Source organism: Scheffersomyces xylosifermentans, assembly GCF_036884685.1.
Source record: "Scheffersomyces xylosifermentans strain CBS 12540 chromosome Unknown RJT20scaffold_7, whole genome shotgun sequence".
Taxonomy (NCBI): Eukaryota; Fungi; Ascomycota; class Pichiomycetes; order Serinales; family Debaryomycetaceae; genus Scheffersomyces; species Scheffersomyces xylosifermentans.
Genome location: NW_027042945.1, coordinates 1,567,454 through 1,587,407, shown reverse-complemented (window position 1 = coordinate 1,587,407; position 19,954 = coordinate 1,567,454). Strand labels below are relative to the sequence as shown.

General features: G+C 40.4%; 7 protein-coding genes across 7 annotated transcripts; 4 read left to right on the top strand and 3 right to left on the bottom strand. All coding sequences in view use genetic code 12, as the record gives it.

Annotated features, from left to right (window-relative positions):
* The first annotated feature begins 459 nt into the window (after positions 1 to 459).
* On the top strand, positions 460 to 3,637 carry RJT20DRAFT_130922 (uncharacterized protein). Its single transcript, XM_064917888.1, has 3 exons — positions 460 to 537; positions 865 to 907; positions 984 to 3,637. The coding sequence occupies exons 1-3, from the start codon at positions 508 to 510 to the stop codon at positions 3,530 to 3,532; spliced, it is 2,622 nt and encodes an 873-aa protein (XP_064772806.1). The 5' UTR covers positions 460 to 507; the 3' UTR covers positions 3,533 to 3,637.
* Positions 3,638 to 4,352: 715 nt separating this feature from the next.
* Positions 4,353 to 7,432, top strand: FGR15 (Fgr15p). Its single transcript, XM_064917887.1, has one exon. It carries the CDS (start codon positions 4,812 to 4,814, stop codon positions 7,257 to 7,259), a length of 2,448 nt encoding a protein of 815 aa, XP_064772805.1. The 5' UTR covers positions 4,353 to 4,811; the 3' UTR covers positions 7,260 to 7,432.
* On the bottom strand, positions 7,433 to 9,029 carry NPL6 (Npl6p). The gene has a single exon (XM_064917886.1). It carries the CDS (start codon positions 8,927 to 8,929, stop codon positions 7,529 to 7,531), a length of 1,401 nt encoding a protein of 466 aa, XP_064772804.1. The 5' UTR covers positions 8,930 to 9,029; the 3' UTR covers positions 7,433 to 7,528.
* A 483-nt stretch (positions 9,030 to 9,512) lies between these two features.
* On the bottom strand, positions 9,513 to 12,860 carry RJT20DRAFT_130919 (m-AAA protease subunit). The gene has a single exon (XM_064917885.1). The coding sequence runs from the start codon at positions 12,820 to 12,822 to the stop codon at positions 9,826 to 9,828; it is 2,997 nt and encodes a 998-aa protein (XP_064772803.1). The 5' UTR covers positions 12,823 to 12,860; the 3' UTR covers positions 9,513 to 9,825.
* A 420-nt stretch (positions 12,861 to 13,280) lies between these two features.
* On the bottom strand, positions 13,281 to 15,618 carry RJT20DRAFT_122332 (MDR family MFS transporter; the record flags this gene model as incomplete). Its single annotated transcript, XM_064915937.1, has 1 exon — positions 13,281 to 15,618. Exon 1 carries the CDS (start codon positions 15,612 to 15,614, stop codon positions 13,281 to 13,283), a length of 2,334 nt encoding a protein of 777 aa, XP_064772802.1. The 5' UTR covers positions 15,615 to 15,618.
* Positions 15,619 to 16,891: 1,273 nt separating this feature from the next.
* Positions 16,892 to 18,192, top strand: RJT20DRAFT_130914 (allantoicase). Its single transcript, XM_064917884.1, has one exon. It carries the CDS (start codon positions 16,998 to 17,000, stop codon positions 18,024 to 18,026), a length of 1,029 nt encoding a protein of 342 aa, XP_064772801.1. The 5' UTR covers positions 16,892 to 16,997; the 3' UTR covers positions 18,027 to 18,192.
* RJT20DRAFT_60583 (protein-lysine N-methyltransferase) lies at positions 18,085 to 19,688 on the top strand. The gene has a single exon (XM_064920946.1). The coding sequence runs from the start codon at positions 18,290 to 18,292 to the stop codon at positions 19,385 to 19,387; it is 1,098 nt and encodes a 365-aa protein (XP_064772800.1). The 5' UTR covers positions 18,085 to 18,289; the 3' UTR covers positions 19,388 to 19,688.
* The last annotated feature ends 266 nt before the right edge of the window (positions 19,689 to 19,954 follow it).

The window sequence follows — 19,954 nt, the reverse complement described above, 5'->3', positions numbered from 1 at the left end:
CTTATCCGTTTCTCATATTTTCTCCCATTTCCCTCCTCTTTTGCCCACTTCAAAAAAAAAAGCCATTTTAAAGGCACCAATACATCTTACATATAAGTGTGAACACCCCTCTCAGCCCGTTCCCCTGTCGCCTCTCCCACCGTCTAATTGCTCGATTTTTCATTTTTCACCGTCCTTTCTCCATCTCTCCGTCTCTCTATCTCTCCTAGAGTCCCACTCCACTGCCCAATCCTCTGCCCTCTGCCCCAGCCTGCCGTCTCCCCACCCTCCACATTACAACCTTTTTTTCGCATCCTACTCCCCATCACTCTCATATGACTCGCTCTTATTGCCCCATCCGGCAGTCGACACTCTAACGGGTCGTGTCCAGCCCTATCTAGGTGTGGTGATTGTTGCAGTTTTTTTCTGTCGTTTTTCCTCATTCAAAAATTCAGTTGGAAATTACTGGCAATTGATGGTAGCACAAGTTAGCAGCAATAGCATAGAGCAGTTGCCCACCCCAGCGCTATGGTAAATGACAGCATGGTGGAGTGGAGAGTATGTACATGGAAGCGAGAGCTGATTTTTTTGATTATTTGGCGCCGACTTGGCCGTGTTTAATGGTGTCATTCTGTTATTCTCTCTACCCGGCCCCTACAGATTGTCTCACTGTTAATTAGTACGGCAAAATATGAGCATAGGCATGAGACGACGAAGAGTACACTAAAATAGAGAAACCCTAGAAAGTTACAGTTTGGCAGCTCATGTAGTAGCTTGGGCAAAGAGCTCTTATATTAATCCATTTGTGGAACGGTTCTACTGAGGTCGGCAGCTAAATATCGGAATCCCCATTTTTTTGCATTCTGTTACTAACATTTTAAACAGCAGGTGAACAGCATAATCCATCACGAGTCATTTCTCCCAGATGGTATGTACAGACAACTTCAGTTGAATTTATAGTGGAAAACACCGCTGAATATCATATACTAACTTTCATCATGTAGCATTGATAAAAAAGGTCAAACGAAATATCCCACGGTCGCTCCCTTACTATGATAATAACGAAAATGAGGGCACAGAAGCCAACGACCCAATTATAAGAGACTTGAAGAAGTTATATCCACACAAGCCGGTAATAGTGACAGAGATATATTCAAATCGCCGTGAGCGTAATCAAGAAAACACCCCAGAATTCTATTCTCAGGGCCATTCGGAAAACCCTGACCACGAGACGGGTGGTGACCACAGAGGCATAGAGTCCGAGGAATCAATAGCATCTTATTCACTGAAACTACAGGAACTTCTCAATTTGTTGATCGAAGAGAAGCACTTGGATGATAACATTCGGATTTCAATTGAAAATTCCCTATTCGAATTGACTTCGTACCTCCCTACACCATTATCGACATGGACTTGGCCAGCTCAACCCACACCACAGCTATCTAAAAAACAAAAACAAAAGAAAAAGCAACTACAACAACTCCAAAACTTACAGCATCATCCAATATATCCGAATGGTACTTTTTCAAAAATCCTTATCGATAATTATAATCTTCTACTCAAATTTTCCTCAACATATTTCAATTTGTCATTATCATCACACATCACCAGATACATGGTAGAATTGATCTATTCTTTACAATACTGGGAGGTATACCACTTAATCTACATACTTCCCAACCTAGAGTACTTCTTGAAGTTACTTAATTTTGAAGTCATTCAAACTGCATTTGGCCCTCTCATTAGACCGCCAGAAAACTATCTCAACAATGCAATGCAAGCAGGATTGCTATACCCTTTCCCATATCCATTCTATAATTACTCATATCATTCATTTGCAAAGAATGCAGAAAGCGTGAAATATGATAGAATTCACATCACACCATACGTCGATATAACCTTGAAAGATGCTAATGGCCCATCCAGAAAGAAGCAAAAGATCAAAGTAGAGAAAGAGGTAATTCCAGAAGATGAGGAAGATGATGACGAGGATGATGAAGAAGACGAAGACGAAGAGTACGAAGAAGTCAAAAAGGAATCTACTTTTAAACATACAGATGGCGCAACTTTATTCAACCAAAGACATGGTGACCAAGAAATTGCCCTTCTTAGTGAACCGCAAAATTATACGGAAAGTGAATCCAATATGACGGATTCTGACCAGGACGAAATGGAGTTTGAAGATGAAGCTGATGGAAGAAGATTGCATCAAGAGGATGGAATTTCCACTTCTCCAGAGGTTACTTCACAAGCCGCTTCAGTACCACCAGAAGAGTTTGATAGTCTGAAGTTTGAGCCTAGTGATGCGCCACAAAATTTAGAATACAACGACAAGCCCTCTGATGAAAGTAGCTCCGACGAAGAAGACAGAGACACTTCAATGGAAGCAAGCGAATTCCAGGAGTATCAACAAGAAATGTATAACCAGGGATACGACCCCGATCAAGATGATATGCAAGGCTCCTCTGAAATGGGTCAAATAAACTCCAAATCTAATCCAATTTTCCAATTCCAAAATCAATTGCGATTTATAGCACAGTCTCCCAAAAAGTCAGCCAAGCTTGCTGGAGAAATGCCAATGTTGGACGACAAAAACAAGAAGGCCAAGTCGGGTGTTATACATCAATGCCACTTGATTGACCCTGGTACTATGAGGAAGTGTTTGAAAATCTTTTATGGCAAGAACGAATTATTGAGACATCAAGAATTTGTCCATGCTACGAAGAAAAAGATATACAAATGCATTTATTGCTCGCGTAATGGCGCAAAAGTGCAAAGCTATCCAAGGCATGATTCATTAGCGAGACACATCAGAAGGAAGCATGGAGTGACAGGTAAAGAAAACAAGATGGCTGTTAACTATGCAAAGGAAAATGTTGAAATTATCGATGATCCAAAAATGCTAGTGACAAAACAACACACGTTCGTCGAACCGCTTCCACACCCTCAATTCCTTAACCCTGATTTCACAATCAAGTCCAGCTATGCCGGATTCTTACTGTTTAGCACAAAGGATACAAATCAACACAAAGCACAAGCTGCAAATCAACATCCGAAGAATAGAATTGTCGATGTAATCGAATTACCACCGATAGCTCAAGTATCTCCACCTCAAGGTGTTGCCGAACCTGCGTCTTCTAGCAGCATTGCAGCAGCAGCAAATCCAGAGCAGCTTCAGGAGGTTTTCTTATCACCTATCCAACAACGTGCTTCAATACCTAAAGCAACGGTTCCCACCGTAGCAACTGTCCCGTATGAACCTAGCACCCCTACAAATTTGGCAGGAAATAATGCATTCAAGAGTCTTAGCCCCAAGGAAACATTTCAAAGGTTTAGAGTTAACAACCCAACTGCCCCACAGCCCCCTGTTCTTGGCCCACTGTCCATAAGCAGCGGAACGATTCTCCCTCTGATCCATGAACTCGATAGCAAGAACAGCTTTGGAATCCATAGCCAAAATTTGCAACAGCTTGGAAATCCGCCACGGAACGAGAATAACATCCGGAAAAGTATGGATTTATCATACTTGAACAGTCCAGAGGACAAGAAGTAGTAGCTTATTTGCGCCAAGAATCCAAGGGCGACAATTTCTTCCATATAGTATATATGACATTGAAATGATTACGTAAACCCAACACATAAATAAAATACAAAGTAGCATAGTAGATTTTTATCATTTCTAATTAGCAGAAAGTAATGGATTATTGTCTTATATTAGCTTTCTCGGTAATAACAATAGTATGCGCAGCACTCGGAAAATGCCACATCCCAAACCCCGTTTTGGTTGCAAAACGGACCTGGGGTGCAAAAATCACCGATTTCCACCCACAATGAGGTATACACACTCTAATTAGATTGACTCACCCATATCCCACCTATAAACTCATATTTCTTCCCTTTCAGAACTCTCTCCCTGAAAACCGCCATTTTTAGGGGAGATGTTGCCCCAACCAGCCGCAGCAGCCTCTTTAAAAAAAAAAAAAATTCGCAGCATTTTCCAGTTCCTTGGCTCAAGGGTAGCACAACAGGCAGCAGACTATTCCAACTCGAACATACCAGAAAACCCTCCAACCTTCTAATCATCCTACACCCCTCTTTTCTCACCAATATACACCTCTCTCCACAAACCCCAGCTACCACCCACTACCCATTCCATTTCCCAACTTCAACCCACCCTCTCCCCACCCCCTAGTCTTGCTTTTTTTAGTCTTGCAGCTTCCTCACTCTCACATTGGTTGCAAAACACTACCACAAAATACCTCCTGTCTCCCGATAGGGGACGCCGGGTAACCTGCCTACTTCTATTTTTTTTACCGCAAAAACGACTCAAGGCAGCAGGTCGTGCGGATAGCCCACAATTTATTGCAGTCAGAGGAAAAAAGGACTCAACAACAATGATCAAAATTTACCGTATTTGACCGTCATAGTTTTTACAGCTAAGTGGTAAGTTCAGCGTCTGTTTGGCAAAAATCGGAGAAATCGCTTGGTTTGCTCGGGAGTGAATCGTGTATAGCACAACAGCCATTGTCCGCCGAAGATTGGGGCATTTAGCGCATTTTTATCGCTAGTAAATTGATAGTTGTGACACTATCTCGTTTGGCTGTAATTCCATTGAGCGGATTATCCCTCGGGGCCATTTTAACACCCATTTGCCCCACCACTAAAACCCTAGGTATCTTTTCAGAAATACTGCCAGGGCACTATAAATAGCGGCTAGTAACACTGGTCACCGTCTGTTTGACTGATTTGTCGATTTTCCCTATCTTATCCAGCTCCTCAGCTTATATCACCAAGAGTGGTCGCAAACGGCAAAATACTGCCTTAGTAATTCAATGAATTTGAACGAAAACCCTCCCAAATTGTACTACTATCCAGTAGAAATGTACAATGCGCCGACGGCGCCTAACCCAGGATTGTCGGCACAGCACCCAGGCGCTCAGCAGAGCCCAGCAGGTCAATCAGTCCACCCCCATCAGCAGCTGCAGCAGCAGCCAATTCAACAAGGCCAGCATCAACCACTTCAGCAAAACCAGTTTCAGCAACAGCAGCTCCAGAATCCAAGCCTTCAGCAATTGGAGCAACAGCAATCACTGCAGCATCTTCATATTCAGTCTCCTACCATTCCTCGCCTCCACGCTGTGCAACAATCACCGCCACAGCACTATCAGCAGCATAAGCTTCACCCCTTGCAACAGCAGCAACAGCAGCAAATTCAACAACAACAGCAAACTCAACAGCAGCAACTTCAGCACCATCAACAACAACAGCAACATCAACAACAACAGCAACATCAACAACAACAGCAACATCAACAACAACAGCAACATCAACAACATCAACACCTTCAACAGCAGCAGCAAATTCAACAGCAGCAAATTCAGCATCAACAACAACAACAACAGCAGCAGCAGCAGCATCAGCAGCATCATCAACAATTTCATCAGCAACAACAGCAGCAAATTCAGCAACACCAGCACCAGCAGCAGAGCCAGCAGAGCCAGCAGAACCAAAAAATTCAACCAAGCCCTCAGCCGTCGCACCAGCTGCCTAAACCTCAGGTAGTTCAAGGAAGACAAAATCAATCACCGCAGCCAATACTCCAGCCACAACCCGTTCCTCTGCAACCCCAAGCTGTCAAGGAACCCCGTCAGTCCACCCAAGAAGCTGTTATTAATCAATCTCCTCAGACTACACACCATGTTCTCCAGTCACTTCAACAACAACCCCAGCCTCAACCAAAGCTAGGGCAACGGGAACGTCAACCTTCCATAAGCACAATAAGTCAAGGGCCACCTCCTCCTTCTACATCTCATATCCAAGCTAGTCACTACCAGCATCCATATAACTCTCCTGCAACTGAAACGGTTGCTCTAGGACAATCAGGTCCCAAATATTCAGTCTCATCTGTTTCTTCCATCACGTCTACGCTCCAACCACCACCACCACCGCCACCTCAAAGTCATCCACTTCCTTCCAGTGATGACACTTCGATCACAGCCGCATCTAATGACCACATCTCGTCTCAAACATCTGTTGCTGTTCCCGATCAACATTCGTACTCCATAGAGGAACAGATAACTATTTTATGCTCGGCTTCTCCTTCATCAGTAGAAGAATATACTGAACATCTTCACAAAATTGCATCGATATTGTATGAGGATGTCGTTGAAGACCCAGTTCAAACCAGAAAGCTTCAGGAAAAATATTATAACCTCATTGACTCCCTTGACAAGTATGTAATGACGGATGAACCGCTTCACACTCGTCTTTACGTACTTGTTCAAAGAAACTTTGACATCTTCATAAAAATTTCAACTAATCATAAGAACGTTGAATTAGCTACTAGAACCATCCGATTCCTAACTAATGCCGTCATGGCTTTGAATTACTGGGAAATCTATAATCTCCTTTCCTGGAAACCCGTCATTTACCATTTTCTCTCTGTCATTCATTTCGATATGAACGATTGCTACAGGCGTTTCGTTGACGACTACGCCAAATATGATTACAGGCAGATGAATCAACCCGACCCAAGACAGAGAGGGGCTAGACAAAGAAGAAAGAAGTATATTAGACGAGGTTACGGTGATGGTTCAGATACGTCGTTGAATGATGATGAGAGATCCAACCCTGGCAGCTCGTTTTTTTCATTAAACCCCAACACTGAGGACCACGATAAATTTGTTTCAGCTTCCTTAGCGGGCTTGACACCCAAAGAAAAGAAGAAGATCCGAGTAGATGCCAAATTGGCAGCGCACAGAATAATAAAGAAAGCGTCAACATCCAAACCATCAAACAAATCTTCTAATTATGACCCAGATGTTGTCCATGAATGTCAATTACCTTCTCCAGATGAACCACACAAGTTATGTTTGCGTAGGTTCTCTAGAAAATATGAATTAATAAGACATCAGGAGACCGTCCACTCTAAGAAGAAGAAGCTTTTCAAATGTTATGTGTGTGTCAAGCAGCACCCAGGAGTTGGTCCGAGGATATTCACACGTCATGACACATTGGCCAAGCATATAAGGGTAAATCACAAAATCTCTGGAAAAGAAGCAAAGGCTGAAGTTGCTTACTCAAAGAAACATGCAGAAGTCGTGGAGGAAGGGGATATAACAGTGCATGTAGGCCGAAGGAAGACTAAGGTAGATTTTGAATTACGCGCTCACATGGAGAAGAAGAAAATGGCAAAGGATGACATCGATGACTCGATGTATTATAGTGACTTAGATAGTGGCGACGAAGAGGTAACTTTTAATGTCCCCAGATCCCCATAAGTACATAATGTACTTTCCATTTTAATCTATGGATTTGGTTCTATAAGCTTCGAAGAGTTTAGATTTTCATTAGTAATGCATTTAATATTTATCTAATAGTATAGAGTTCCATGAATGGGGTCATTCAATGTATCCCCCTCCAGATTACAACTTTCAATTTACTTCAATAAAATAGTAGTTTACATTATAATACATATTAACTAATGTCGACTTTATATTCCCTTAGAAAGAGGATCCATTTAAATCAACATTAACGAAGAGTATGATCGTTATACAATACTTCTCTCGTACTCTTGCTGTGCTCTGATTGCCTTCTTAACTTCCTCATCTTCAATATCGCCGAATATCTCCTTGGGAACATTCTTCAATCCTGTCACTCTCTTTTTAAGGTTGGGGTTAGTAAAAACAGCGTCAAAAACAAGTTTTCCGTCCTTATTTTCCTCAATGAAGTCAATCTTTGTAGAAGTAGGCTGTGTGCTTGCTGGAAAGAAGTTCAAATTTGTGAATACATCTCTAATTCCTCTGTTGAAGGTCTGGCTTCTCTGATCTTGGAGTTTAGCATTATAATCCCTGGTTTTTAAAGCAACTTGGAACATCCATGTTGGGTCGGTTTGATAATTGACTAACGGTGTTGATGCAACTGGGGTGGATCCTCCATTTGTGTTGGAGTCGCCTAGAATACTACCCAATTTTGCTTGGTTGTTGCGGTACAACTCAGCTGGATCAGCATATTCACCTGGGATATCACCATTATCGATAGCTCTCTGTTCCCAGAAGTCATCAATAACTTTCTTACCTTCTCTGACCACCTTAGCTCCAAATTCTCTGTAGATAGAACGAGCAGCAACTAAGTTAACAGATCTACCCTTGTATGAGTTTGGAATAATACCCCTGTCTATCAAGTCGAATTTCTCTTCGTTCGTACAAACTTTTTTGAATAATGAACGGTGGGTTTTGAATAATAAGTACGAATCACGGAATCCCACCAATCTGGCTGGTTCTGTCGAAATCATATATAATTTGTCGCCCTTGCCTAATAACTTGAAGGTCTTCATTCTAAAGCGTCTTCCACCTTTCAAATTTCCATCTTTATCGATTTTCTCTAGACCCTTAGGATCTTCTGCATCTATGACGACTTCATCATCGTCAATGTTGAGTGGATTGCCTTCATCGTCATATACTCCATCTTCCAAGATGGTAATATTGAGCTTCTTTCTCCCTCTCTTTTTAGGCTTTCTTGGTAAATCAAGGGTTTTCTTTACTGGGCCTTCCTGTGGCTCGTTTGCTTCATCCACAGCATCGATATCAAGGTCTTCTTCCTCTTCTTCTACGTCTTCTTCGAGATCATCTTCTTCGTCTTCTCCTTCACCTTCTTCAACCACGGCTTCTTCATCGTCGTCGTCGTCGGCTTCGACCTCGGCAGCTTTTCTCTTGCGACCTCTTTTAGAGCCATTTCTCAGTGTTCCATCGATATCTTCTTCTTCGTCTTCATCTTCGCCAGATTCTTCCTTTACTGCAGAATCGTCGTTGGCTTGTTCATTGTAGTCTTCTTCCTCTTCTTCTGAGTTGAACTCAATTCCTGAAACGTCCAGACGGCGGGTCCTGCTCGATCTGGGAGAGCGCGTAACTGACTCAGGCGACAGAGCACCACTACGTTTTTGTCTAGCCATGATTAACTAATTTGCTCTATAAATACAATATAATACAATATACTGCTATACTGCTATATGCTACTGTGTGCTTAACTATACAAACCTCTACAATACAAAACTCCTGTTGATTTTCTACTAACAAATTTCTGTTAAGTTTACGGTTCGCGTTTTTTCGATTTATGGGTAGAGTGGTCGTGCGTGGGCACAGTTATGGAGCAGGTGTAGTTAGTGGTGTAGGTAGTTAGTGTTGTTAGTAGTAGTTAGTAGTAGTAGTCAGCGCACTAGTAACGTCTAGTCAGTGTTGTAGTAGTCAGTTTACTAGTCAGTTTACTAGTTAGTGTACTAGTTTGTGTAGTAGAAGTCAGTAGTAGTTAATGTTGTAGTAGTAGATAATGTAGTCGTAGTTAATGTTAGTGTAGTAGTAGTTAGTGTAGTTAATGTTAGTGTAGTTAATGTTAGTGTCGTAGTTAATGGTGTAGTAGTTAGTAGATAGAGTCTAATTTTCGTATGGAGTGTGATATACAATGAGTAACAAGTATATAACATAAACGTGAAATAAATAATTAGGTTACTACTTTGTTATTTTTATTGAATTATATTATTGTCTTTACTGTGTATTGTACAGAGCGTCATTCATTAGACCTTGATGCTATATATACGATATACGCCTTCTATATTCCCTTCTATATTCTTATTGTAGTTATTTATGGCTATATACCAATGTATGTGCCTGTAGATAAAACAATTAATCATATTGCAGGACTCATAGCCTATGTGCAAGTTGAATACTGAAAGACATATAGTCAATTACTATATTCATAATGGTTAATTCCTAGGGAATTGTTTTTATATACAAGTGTGGAGCTATATATATAATATAGTGATATTGCACTTCCGACAATTTCTTTTGGCTTCTAAGCAGTGCTTCCCTCAAGTTCATCATCCTTTTTCTCCTCGGAAGGTTTGTCATTCTTGTAAGCTGGCTTCTTATCAAGATATTTGTCAAAAGCATCGTTCGTCTCTGGGAAAGGTCTCTTACCCAACAATCTGATCATGTCTTCTCTGGTAATGAATTCCTTCTTCAACAACTCTTCCGCTACGAGTTCAACTTCCTTAGATCTTTCAATCAATAATTTCTTACAGCTCTGGTAACACTCACTGACGATTCTCTGAACTTCCTCATCAATTGTTCTGCTGGTTTCTTCACTAAATGGCTTGGTCAAATTGTCCTGGGATTGTGTGTCAGCATAGTTCACCATACCAACCTTCTTGGACATTCCAAAACGCAAGACCATCGATTGAGCAATATTAGTAACCTTCTTGAAATCATCATGGGCACCAGATGTCACTGAAGAAAAGTGCAATTCCTCAGACACACGTCCACCCAATGTCATGATCATTCTATCATTTAATTGTAATGTCGATAACAAATACAGATCTGGGGGTAAATATTGGGCGTAACCTAAAGCACCCTGTCCTCTTGGAATGATGGAAACCTTCAATAACGGATGAGCATATTTCAAGTACCAACCGCAGATAGCATGACCTGCCTCATGGTAGGCTACAATCCTTTGTTCTTCTGCATTCAAGAGCTTAGACTTCTTTTCTATACCACCAATGACTCTTTCAATGGCCAATTCAAAGTGTCTTAAAGTCACAGCATCAGCATTAAATCTAGCACCAATCAAAGCTGCTTCGTTACACACGTTGGCAATGTCGGCACCTGAAAAGCCCGGGGTTAAAGCGGCTAATCTACCTGGTAAGTCTTCATCGATGTCCTTGGCCAAAGTAATCTTTTTCAAATGAACTTGGAAAATCTCCTTACGGCCCAGTAACTCTGGGTTATCAATAGAAATATGTCTGTCGAAACGGCCCGGTCTCAACAAGGCTTTATCCAAGATATCAGCTCTATTAGTACCTGCTAAAACAACCACGTGATCAGAAGTATCGAAACCGTCCATTTCGACCAATAACTGGTTCAAAGTGGTTTCACGCTCATCATTGGCACCGCTAGCATTGCCCTTCGAACGTTGCTTACCAATAGCATCAATTTCGTCTACAAAAACAATGGAAGGAGCATTTTCACGTGCAGTCTTGAACAAGTCACGGACTCTGGATGCACCAACACCAACAAACATTTCGACGAATTCAGAACCAGAAACAGAGTAGAATGGAACACCGGCTTCACCAGCTGTGGCTCTAGCGATCAAGGTCTTACCAGTACCTGGGGGTCCAGACAAGATTGCACCTCTTGGGATTTTTGCACCTAATTTCTCATATTTCTCTGGATTTTGAAGGAACTTCACGAACTCCATAACTTCTTCCTTAGCTTCCGCCATACCAGCGACATCCTTGAATCTAATTTTGACGTCAGTATCTTGATTGAACTTCTTGGCAGTAGACTTTCCAAAGCCAAGAGGACCGCCCATGCCTCCCATTGTAGCCTTCTTAGTCATGTAGTATATGGCACCCAAAAATAAAATAGTAGGCAAAAAGTTAATAAGCATCTTAGCAGTGCTACCCTCGTTGGTGTAAATTACAGGCACTCTCATCAGATCGGCGATATTGTATTCCTCTTGGACGCTCTTCAAACTACGTTCGAAAGATTCAATGGAACCAATGTTGAAATAAAATTTGCCTTGATGGTGAGGGAATTGAGCCTTTCCATTTTCATTCAACTCTACAATAGCTGTTCTGTTGTTAACAACTACAACCTTAGAAACAAGGTTTTTGCTTAAGAATTCAGCAGAGAATTGTTGAAAGTTGATCTCGTTACCGTTGTCTTGGTTCATGTTGTACAAAATGTACAGTAACAAACCAAGCAACAAACCAACCTGGAAGAAACGCATAGGGGAGCCATTAAAATTGAGCTCAATATCTATAGGCTTCTTATCCTTGGAGTCTAGTTTGTTTTCATTTTTCTTATCTTTGTTATCCTTGTTTCCGTCTGTTCCGCTTTTAAAATTGAAGTTTCCAAAGATAGAGTCTAAATCGTTGTTATCTTTCTCAAAAGAGCCGGTTTTACTGCTGCTCTTTTTGCCACCACCGTAGATTTGAGAAAGCTTTTCTTGCATTGTTCTCAACTCATTAGTAAAGCTCTGATAACGAGCATATTCATATGGGCACAATGGGTTGGTGTATCTGGTGTTGGAATCAGCGAAAGGTGTCAGGGACAAAATGTCAAAGATTTCAAACCAGGTGGTTACAGCATTCGAATCGGTATTTGTCTGTTGAGCTAATTCAGCTATGGTAGCATCTCTGTCTCCAGTTGGCGATAAACCAGAGTAAGTCTTCAAGTACTTGGAAACCAGCAGATCTTCGAAGCGCAACTCATCTAAGAATACCACATTGTTCAGTAATGCGTAAAAAATGTGGAAGTAGAACAATACCTCCTTCTTAGTCAAGGGTGACAAAGTTGGATGGAGGTTCTTGAACATCACCACGATTTCATCGATGATTTGATCAGGAGTTAATGCTGATTTGATACTCGAATTGTAAATCTTGCACTGGTCAAGGAAAGCATGAAACATGAAGTTGTACATCACCTTGTAACGCTCTAGAGCTTTTGGATCGAGAGGATCATCATCGAATTTGATAGTTGGTGTCTCTATGTTGTCATCTATGGTTTTGTATGCTTGCGCTTGGCTCACCTTGAGCTCTTGGTTTACGAGTTGACCTCTCAATTTGAATCTTTCAAGGAAGCCAGCATTGGAGTAGTCATCTTTCAATTTCTGTAATCTTTTGATTTCCTCATCTACACGGTCTTGTTGGTGTTCTCCCTGGTGTCCCTTGCCTTGATTGAGCAACGGGGACACGGCTACAAATGACCTAGTTATATTGGCTAATGCAACAGGTTTTATCCTGAAATTTATCAGAGACCTCGTGGGCCGCTGTCTGATTAGCAAACTCATTGCACTTCACTATATAATGCTGTGAGTTTCACTACAATCCAGTGCTAACTAAAATGTAATGGTTCTTTAATAGTTAAGTCAGGCTCTGATTTTTCATTCCTAGTTTGCCTTCATTGTTGATTTCCTAATGGGGAAATACAGTGCGATGAACCTTTACATTGGTTTAAGGCGTTCGTTGAGATTTGTTCAATTCCGCTTGTTGCAGTTCTGATGGTGAATAATCTGCCGGTTGCTGCGAAAAAAATATGTTGAAATAGGGAGTGGAAGTGGCATAGAAAAAAAGAGACTTACTCTGGAACATGTATATTGGGTACGAATGAGTATCCTAAGACATAATAGATAAGATTGTAATATAAATAATTTTTTTTGTTTTCAATTTTTCTCAATAAATGCAATCTTGCTATTATTAAAATTCCGCCTCTTCTAATAGTAGCCCAAACGATCTGAAGTCTCTACCCCTAAACCTTGGGTGGTTTATTATCATCAGAGTCGATCTCAGTGTCTTCAGTTTCGACTGACACCTCAATGTCACCCGCTTTCTCAATAATGTCCTCATTAATGCTTTCTTCTATTTCTTCATTAGCACTTTCAATTTCAATGTTGACTCCCCTTTTCTCTTCAGCATCGTCCAGATCTACAGTGAGTGCATAATTCTCAATATCTTCGTCCATGTCCTTCTTCGTGAGAACATCCTCCGCCTTTGGAACTCTTTTATTTGTCACAAATAAAGAACAAATAAAACAAGCACAAGCGCACGCCAAAGCAAATTTGAAAGATTGCGTGAGTCCTTTCATAAGACCTTTTAACATCTGCACTTGGAATTCCTGAGGTAGTTGATGAATTAACTGGGGAGAATCAATAAACAAACGGGAACTTTTACCGTTGAATTGACGTTTGAGATCTTCAGGAAAAGCTTCCATTACATTTTTCAAATTATCGGCAGCGCATGATTGAAAGATAATTGTTGATATTATTACTCCAATTGCACCTCCCAAAAACCTCATGAAGTTGTTCCATGTCGTTACATTAATGAGAGAACCTGTTAATTCTTTGGGTGCTTTGATTTGGGTAGATATTATACTACATTGAAGTATAATACCAGCAGAAACTCCAAGTAAAATTAAGAAACCAATTCTGTGACCAACTGGGGACTTTTCATCAAAAAGAAGTAATAAGGCGTTACCAATTACTCCAACTGCAGCTGCAAAGACATAATACAACTTAACAAATCTGGTTACTTTGACTAAAATACCACTAACAACTGCGCTTACAGTTGTAGCTATAATAAAAGGTAATAAATCAGCACCAGACTTGAATGAGCCATGTCCAAAGATAACTTGAAAGTAAACTGAGAGATATGTCAAGACAGACATGAACCAAGCATAATTAAAAAATGCCCCTGATGATGACAGTAGTATTTGTGGGATAGTAAAAACTTCCTTGATGAATAATTGATGTTTTGAAAATTTGAAATTGTAGACAAAAAAGAAAACCAAGAAGACTCCTCCGATAGCTATACAGACAATAATTGGGGCCGACAGCCACAGATACTCTCGTCCTCCTAAGGTAATTCCCAATAAAACTAGAACCAAACCAGCGACAAGCAAGAGACTACCAATATAGTCAATCTTCTTGATGTTATCAATAAAGCGTCCAGTAGGCTTGGGTGGGTTATATGCGAAGAATATCATGAGAAAAGATATAGCTCCAAGTGGTACATTTAAAAAGAAGTTCCACCTCCAGGTTACGTATTCTGTAAATGCCCCTCCTATAAAAGGGCCCAACACACTGGCAACTGCATAACAAATAGCCATCAAACTGAGGGAAGTACTTCTTAAATTGATTGGAACTGATTCACTTACGATAATAGTAATTGTTGTAGTTATGCAACCGGCACCAATACCCTGGATTGTTCTACCACCGATCAACATGTTCATACTCGAGGAAAGAGCACAAATCAATGAACCAATTTCAAATACAAGTATTCCCATTTGAAGTGTCCACTTCCTACCAAATATTATTGATATCTTTCCGTAAGATGGGGTGAGGATGGCCATTGGTAATAAAAATCCAGAAGTTAGCCAATCTATTTTGTCAAAAGAATTGAATTTGTTGCCAACTGTAGTATAGATCGTAACTATGATGGTCATGTCCAATGCTGAAAGAAACAAAGCTAGGAAGCATGACGCCAACGTCATCCAAAGCTCGATTCCTTCTAAATGCTGATCAATTGCCTTTGTACCATCTCCAGCATCACTCTCATAGTACTTTTCTTTCTCAAGATCTTTTCCTTCCTTTGAATATTGGTCGACTTGGTATTCAGTAATTGAATATGTGGGGGTTGGATTTGATAACTTGGCTTTCGATAATTCATTATTTAGATGAGCTAGAGAAGGGGCAGAAGCATTCAGAGCTACGTCTGTAGTAGCATTGAAATTATTCAAGACACTCAAGTCTGGAGTATTTACTAATTTCGTCTTGTCTTCAATGAGTGATGTAGAAGGTAACCCGTCTTGTGTTGTATTTTCTTCGAAAGATCCATCTTCTTCCACGGAGTTGTGCTCTAGATTTCCGATGTCGTTCTCTTCCTTCCCAAGGTCGACCATGGGATCTACGATACTGACATCTGTGTTTGCTTTGGCTCCAGATACTTCATCGATAACTTTATCCTCAATATGTTTAGAAATATTGTCGTGATCCAGTTGAGACAGTTCGTTCACCACTTGTGTTTCTGCATCTTCAACTGCATTTGAATTTTTTTCTTCCCTATTATTACTGATATCTTGATTCATTTTGATAATTCTCCTCACAATGGCTCTTTCCAAATCAACAAGATTATTCACTCTATCAATGAAATCTTCCCAAATATATATACCCATAATTTATTAGTTATTTGAATATATCAATTTACGAAAAATATCCCTGGTTATGAACTGTAAAGTGCGTGGTAGTATACCATCATATGAATGCAAATAAGCCATAATTCCTTATCCTGTAATTTAATTCAAACCTGTTTGTACATGGTACACTAATTCCCGATTAAGTAGGGTGGAAGGAGTTCCTACGATGATAGTCCAAACGATGAAAATTAATATTTATATTTTTACTATTCACATTTAAACAACTTACTTTATCGTCACCTTCGTGGGCATGCGGAGAACAGTCCAATTGACGGCGTTGGGTAAGAAATACAGAACAATAGATATAATTTTTAAGGTGTGGCTAGTATATTGTTTGTAGCCATTGTCCTTATTACGAAGCGCCCGAGCGGCGTTCACCCAGACAGGCTCACAAGTGCATCGAAAACGCACGACAGGGTAGATGTCAAGATCGCGGGCCGGTAGATGGTGATTGACATCTTCGAATTCTCGATTATGCAAGAAGTAGTCCAGATGAATTATTTTTGTTGCAGTTGAGTCAATCAATGGCACATGCATCTTTATTGTGCTTCTTGCAGTTTCTCGTATTTTGGATACAGTACTTTGAGTTATATAAATATTATTTCTCAGGTGAAACTGACAGCTGTTTTTTTGGTACCCCTCGTATATTAGAAACATTGATTTTGAAGCTTCTCTATGGTCAATAGTAGCGACAGGTGTTCTGGAACCCTATCTTTGCATCATTCTCGTATTTTGAGTTATCATACGATTGAAAATAAGTTTGCATATTTGAAACATACATCTGCGTAATTGCAATATAATCTCGTATATTGCCAGCAGAGCTCCTTTAAGTGTCATCTTGACATTGAATAAAGTGATCCCCCGCTAAAAGGTCCTAAATAGAATAAAAATGCCGTTTGGATATTCTGAGTAATTTCTTTCATGACTATTTATCACTAATTTTTAATTGACATAAACCAAGAAAGAAAGATGAGGTACAAGTGATTTGCTATCGCTTAATGCAAAGGCGGGCTCGCCTAAAACAGACATAGATGTTCAAGACCCTTGCCGCAAAGTCGTGCTTCAGTGTTCAATAATGTGCCCAGATAAGCCTGCATGTGCTCGACTTCGGTATATTCCGGTCTTATCAAAGTATACTCCAATCAACAAATTTGTCACCACAATGGCACACTTCTTCAAAGTTTTTCAATATATAAAGAGATAGATTGGAGCTCTTAGGCTTTACTCTCGAGATTAGTAACCAATTACCGAAAGAATCAGATTCCAATTACAAAAATGGTACAAGTATTGACTGCAGACGACTTCCAAAAGAAGATTGTACTTAACTATACAGACGTTATAGGTGAAAAATTAGGCGGAAAGGTGTTGAAATTTTCTGACCAGTGGTTTGCAGATGCCGAAAACTTAATTAAGCCAAAAGCACCGATCAGGGATGCCACTAGGTTCACTTATGCCGGTGCATGGTACGATGGTTGGGAAACCAGAAGACATAATGAAGAGGAGGCTGATTGGGTTATTTTCAGATTGGGGGTTTCCTCCGCAAAACTTATTGGATGCGAGGTGGACACTGCTTTCTTTAACGGTAATCACGCCCCTTTCATTTCAGTGGAGGGCATCCAAAAGTTGGACGGCGATGATGATGTTGATTCTATCAAAGAATCGGATTGGGAATCGATCATTTCAAAGGTAGAATGTGGTCCTTCGCAAAGACATTTCTTTGTAAGAGATTCCATTACTGACAAAAACTATACTCATGTTAGATTGAGAATGTACCCCGATGGTGGTATCGCAAGGTTTAGATTGTATGGTTCGGTCATTCCTATTCTACCATCAACCAAGGATACTGTTTTGGACCTTGCGTCAGTCAACAATGGTGGAGTTGCAATTAAGGTCAGTGACCAACACTTTGGATCTGCCGATAACTTATTGCTTCCAGGCAGGGGCCATGACATGTCTGATGGTTGGGAGACCACAAGATCGCGGACTCCCGGCCATGTAGACTGGGTTGTCATCAGGTTGGGTGCTACAACTAATATCAAGGAGGTTATCATTGACACCGCTCATTTTAGAGGAAACTTCCCTCAAAAAATTAATGTCAAGGGTATCTTTGTTGAAAGTGAATCACAATTACCAGGTATAGAAGACGCTGCCTGGGAAGTCTTAGTCGCAGACACTAAGACTGGTCCAGACAAGGAGCACAGCTTTGCTGTAGAAAAGGCTTCAAAGCCATATTCGCATGTTTTATTGACCATCATTCCAGATGGTGGTGTCAAAAGAGTAAGGGTTCTAGGTACCATTGCATAAACAATTGGCTTATTTTGAATAGACTATATAGAAGAGAATAAAATTCATTATAATCCATTACTACACAGTATTCCCCATATTTTCTGTCTTAAGTATGAGAGTCTCACGCGAAAAAAGAAGTGAGGTTCGCACCACGAATCGAAGCGATGATCATCGGCAGAGGATTCTATCGAGTGAAAAGTCTGTGAGATGAAAGATGAAGGAACACTGAATGGTCATTGTCCCCAGGAGCCGTTTCATTGAATTTGTAGTAGCTGTGTGAAATGGGGGGCCGGACACTCACACTTGAGAAAATCAAATCTTATTTGGAATTGAGAATACCGGTTTATGAGTTTCTTAATGACCATCAAGACATTGACTTCACTCCAGTAGTTTCTGAAACTGCAGCTCAAGAGTCTGTTCTAACACATCTTAAAGAGTCAAAAATAATAGAACGGAATGCCTATTACGCCAGGCTTTTCTTAAAGAGCTACATATCCCTAATTGAGAAACTTGGGTTTGAGTTACTGGAGGAATTGTACGAGATATACTGCGAGCCAGTCATTTTGAATGCACAAGAATTGTGTCCAACAGATACAGATGTCATAAAATACCCAATTGGTGGATTTGATGAGAAGCAGCCAACAGAAATAAGCAAGCTAGGAAGTCTACCATTTGACTCAGTTCTAATAAAAGAAACGCCCAAGGTAATATCAGGTATTAATACCACTGGTCTAAGAACCTGGGAAGCAGCACTCTATTTGTCGAACTACTTAAACAACAAGAAGAGCCCACCATATGATTTCAAAGGTAAGACACTATTGGAATTGGGAGGAGGAACAGGTCTTCTAAGCCTTTCACTATTGAGCTATTATCACCATCACATTAGTCCAATAGAAAGATTGGTGCTAACAGATGGGGCAGTTTCAGTTTTTGATCATTTCAATGCAACATTGAAGCTCAACGGCATTTCCAACTCGGAGAGTCAATCGCCTGGGATAAGATGTCAACAACTTTTATGGGGAACAACAAACTCTTCCAACCCAGAAAGCTTCATACAAGATCCGGTACCGAATGTTGATGTCGTACTTGCTGCAGACGTCACTTACGATTCAACGATTTTGGAACCTTTGTGTAGCACTATCCATGATTTCTTCACATATAGTGGAACAAAGGTAGCTATCATTGCTGCTACGGTAAGAAATGAGGATACGATCAGAGACTGGGAAAATGAGTTGGAAAAATGGTTTAGAGCTCCTTCCCTTGCATGGAAAGTCAAGGACCGATGCTTGAAGCCAGAAGACATAGACTCCTTAGTGTGGTTTAGACGGGGTACCCCAGAAATTCGTATTTATGAGATAACATCAAGCATAAAGACTTAGAGGTGATTTAAAACATAATAAGAATGGGTTGGGGAAACACGGCATTTTAGCATTTAAAAATATAATTATACTCCTTTTAAATTGAACAATCTGAATGGAGCTATTTTGCGAACTACTATCAACATTACTTAAAAATTAGATAAGAACTATATAACCGCCCGGCAATTGAAGTAGTATTATATACATAATTATGTATTTAACAGGATAACGACCGAATGGAGTGCAAGGCTTAACAAGTAACCAGGAGCCTTAAAAATACTGATCTAGATAATACTGCCGGAGCAGTGCTACCAACGTAACAGCAATATCGACACATTTAGTTGAAGGCGCCTGCTGAAACAAAAGAAGTCAGTTTTTTCAGAATCTCCGTCTGTAGTCATGCCTTCTACTGCATTATTGCATCCTAGAAGTACACTTCCAGAGATACGAAACGCAACACTACATTGATTTTCCATTGGAAGCACCAGTATGGCTTACCTATTTGGATTTGCTACTAATCCTGTCAGCTTCGGTTTAGTGTGACTTCTCGATTGACTACGCGCATGTACTACCTCAATTAATATAACT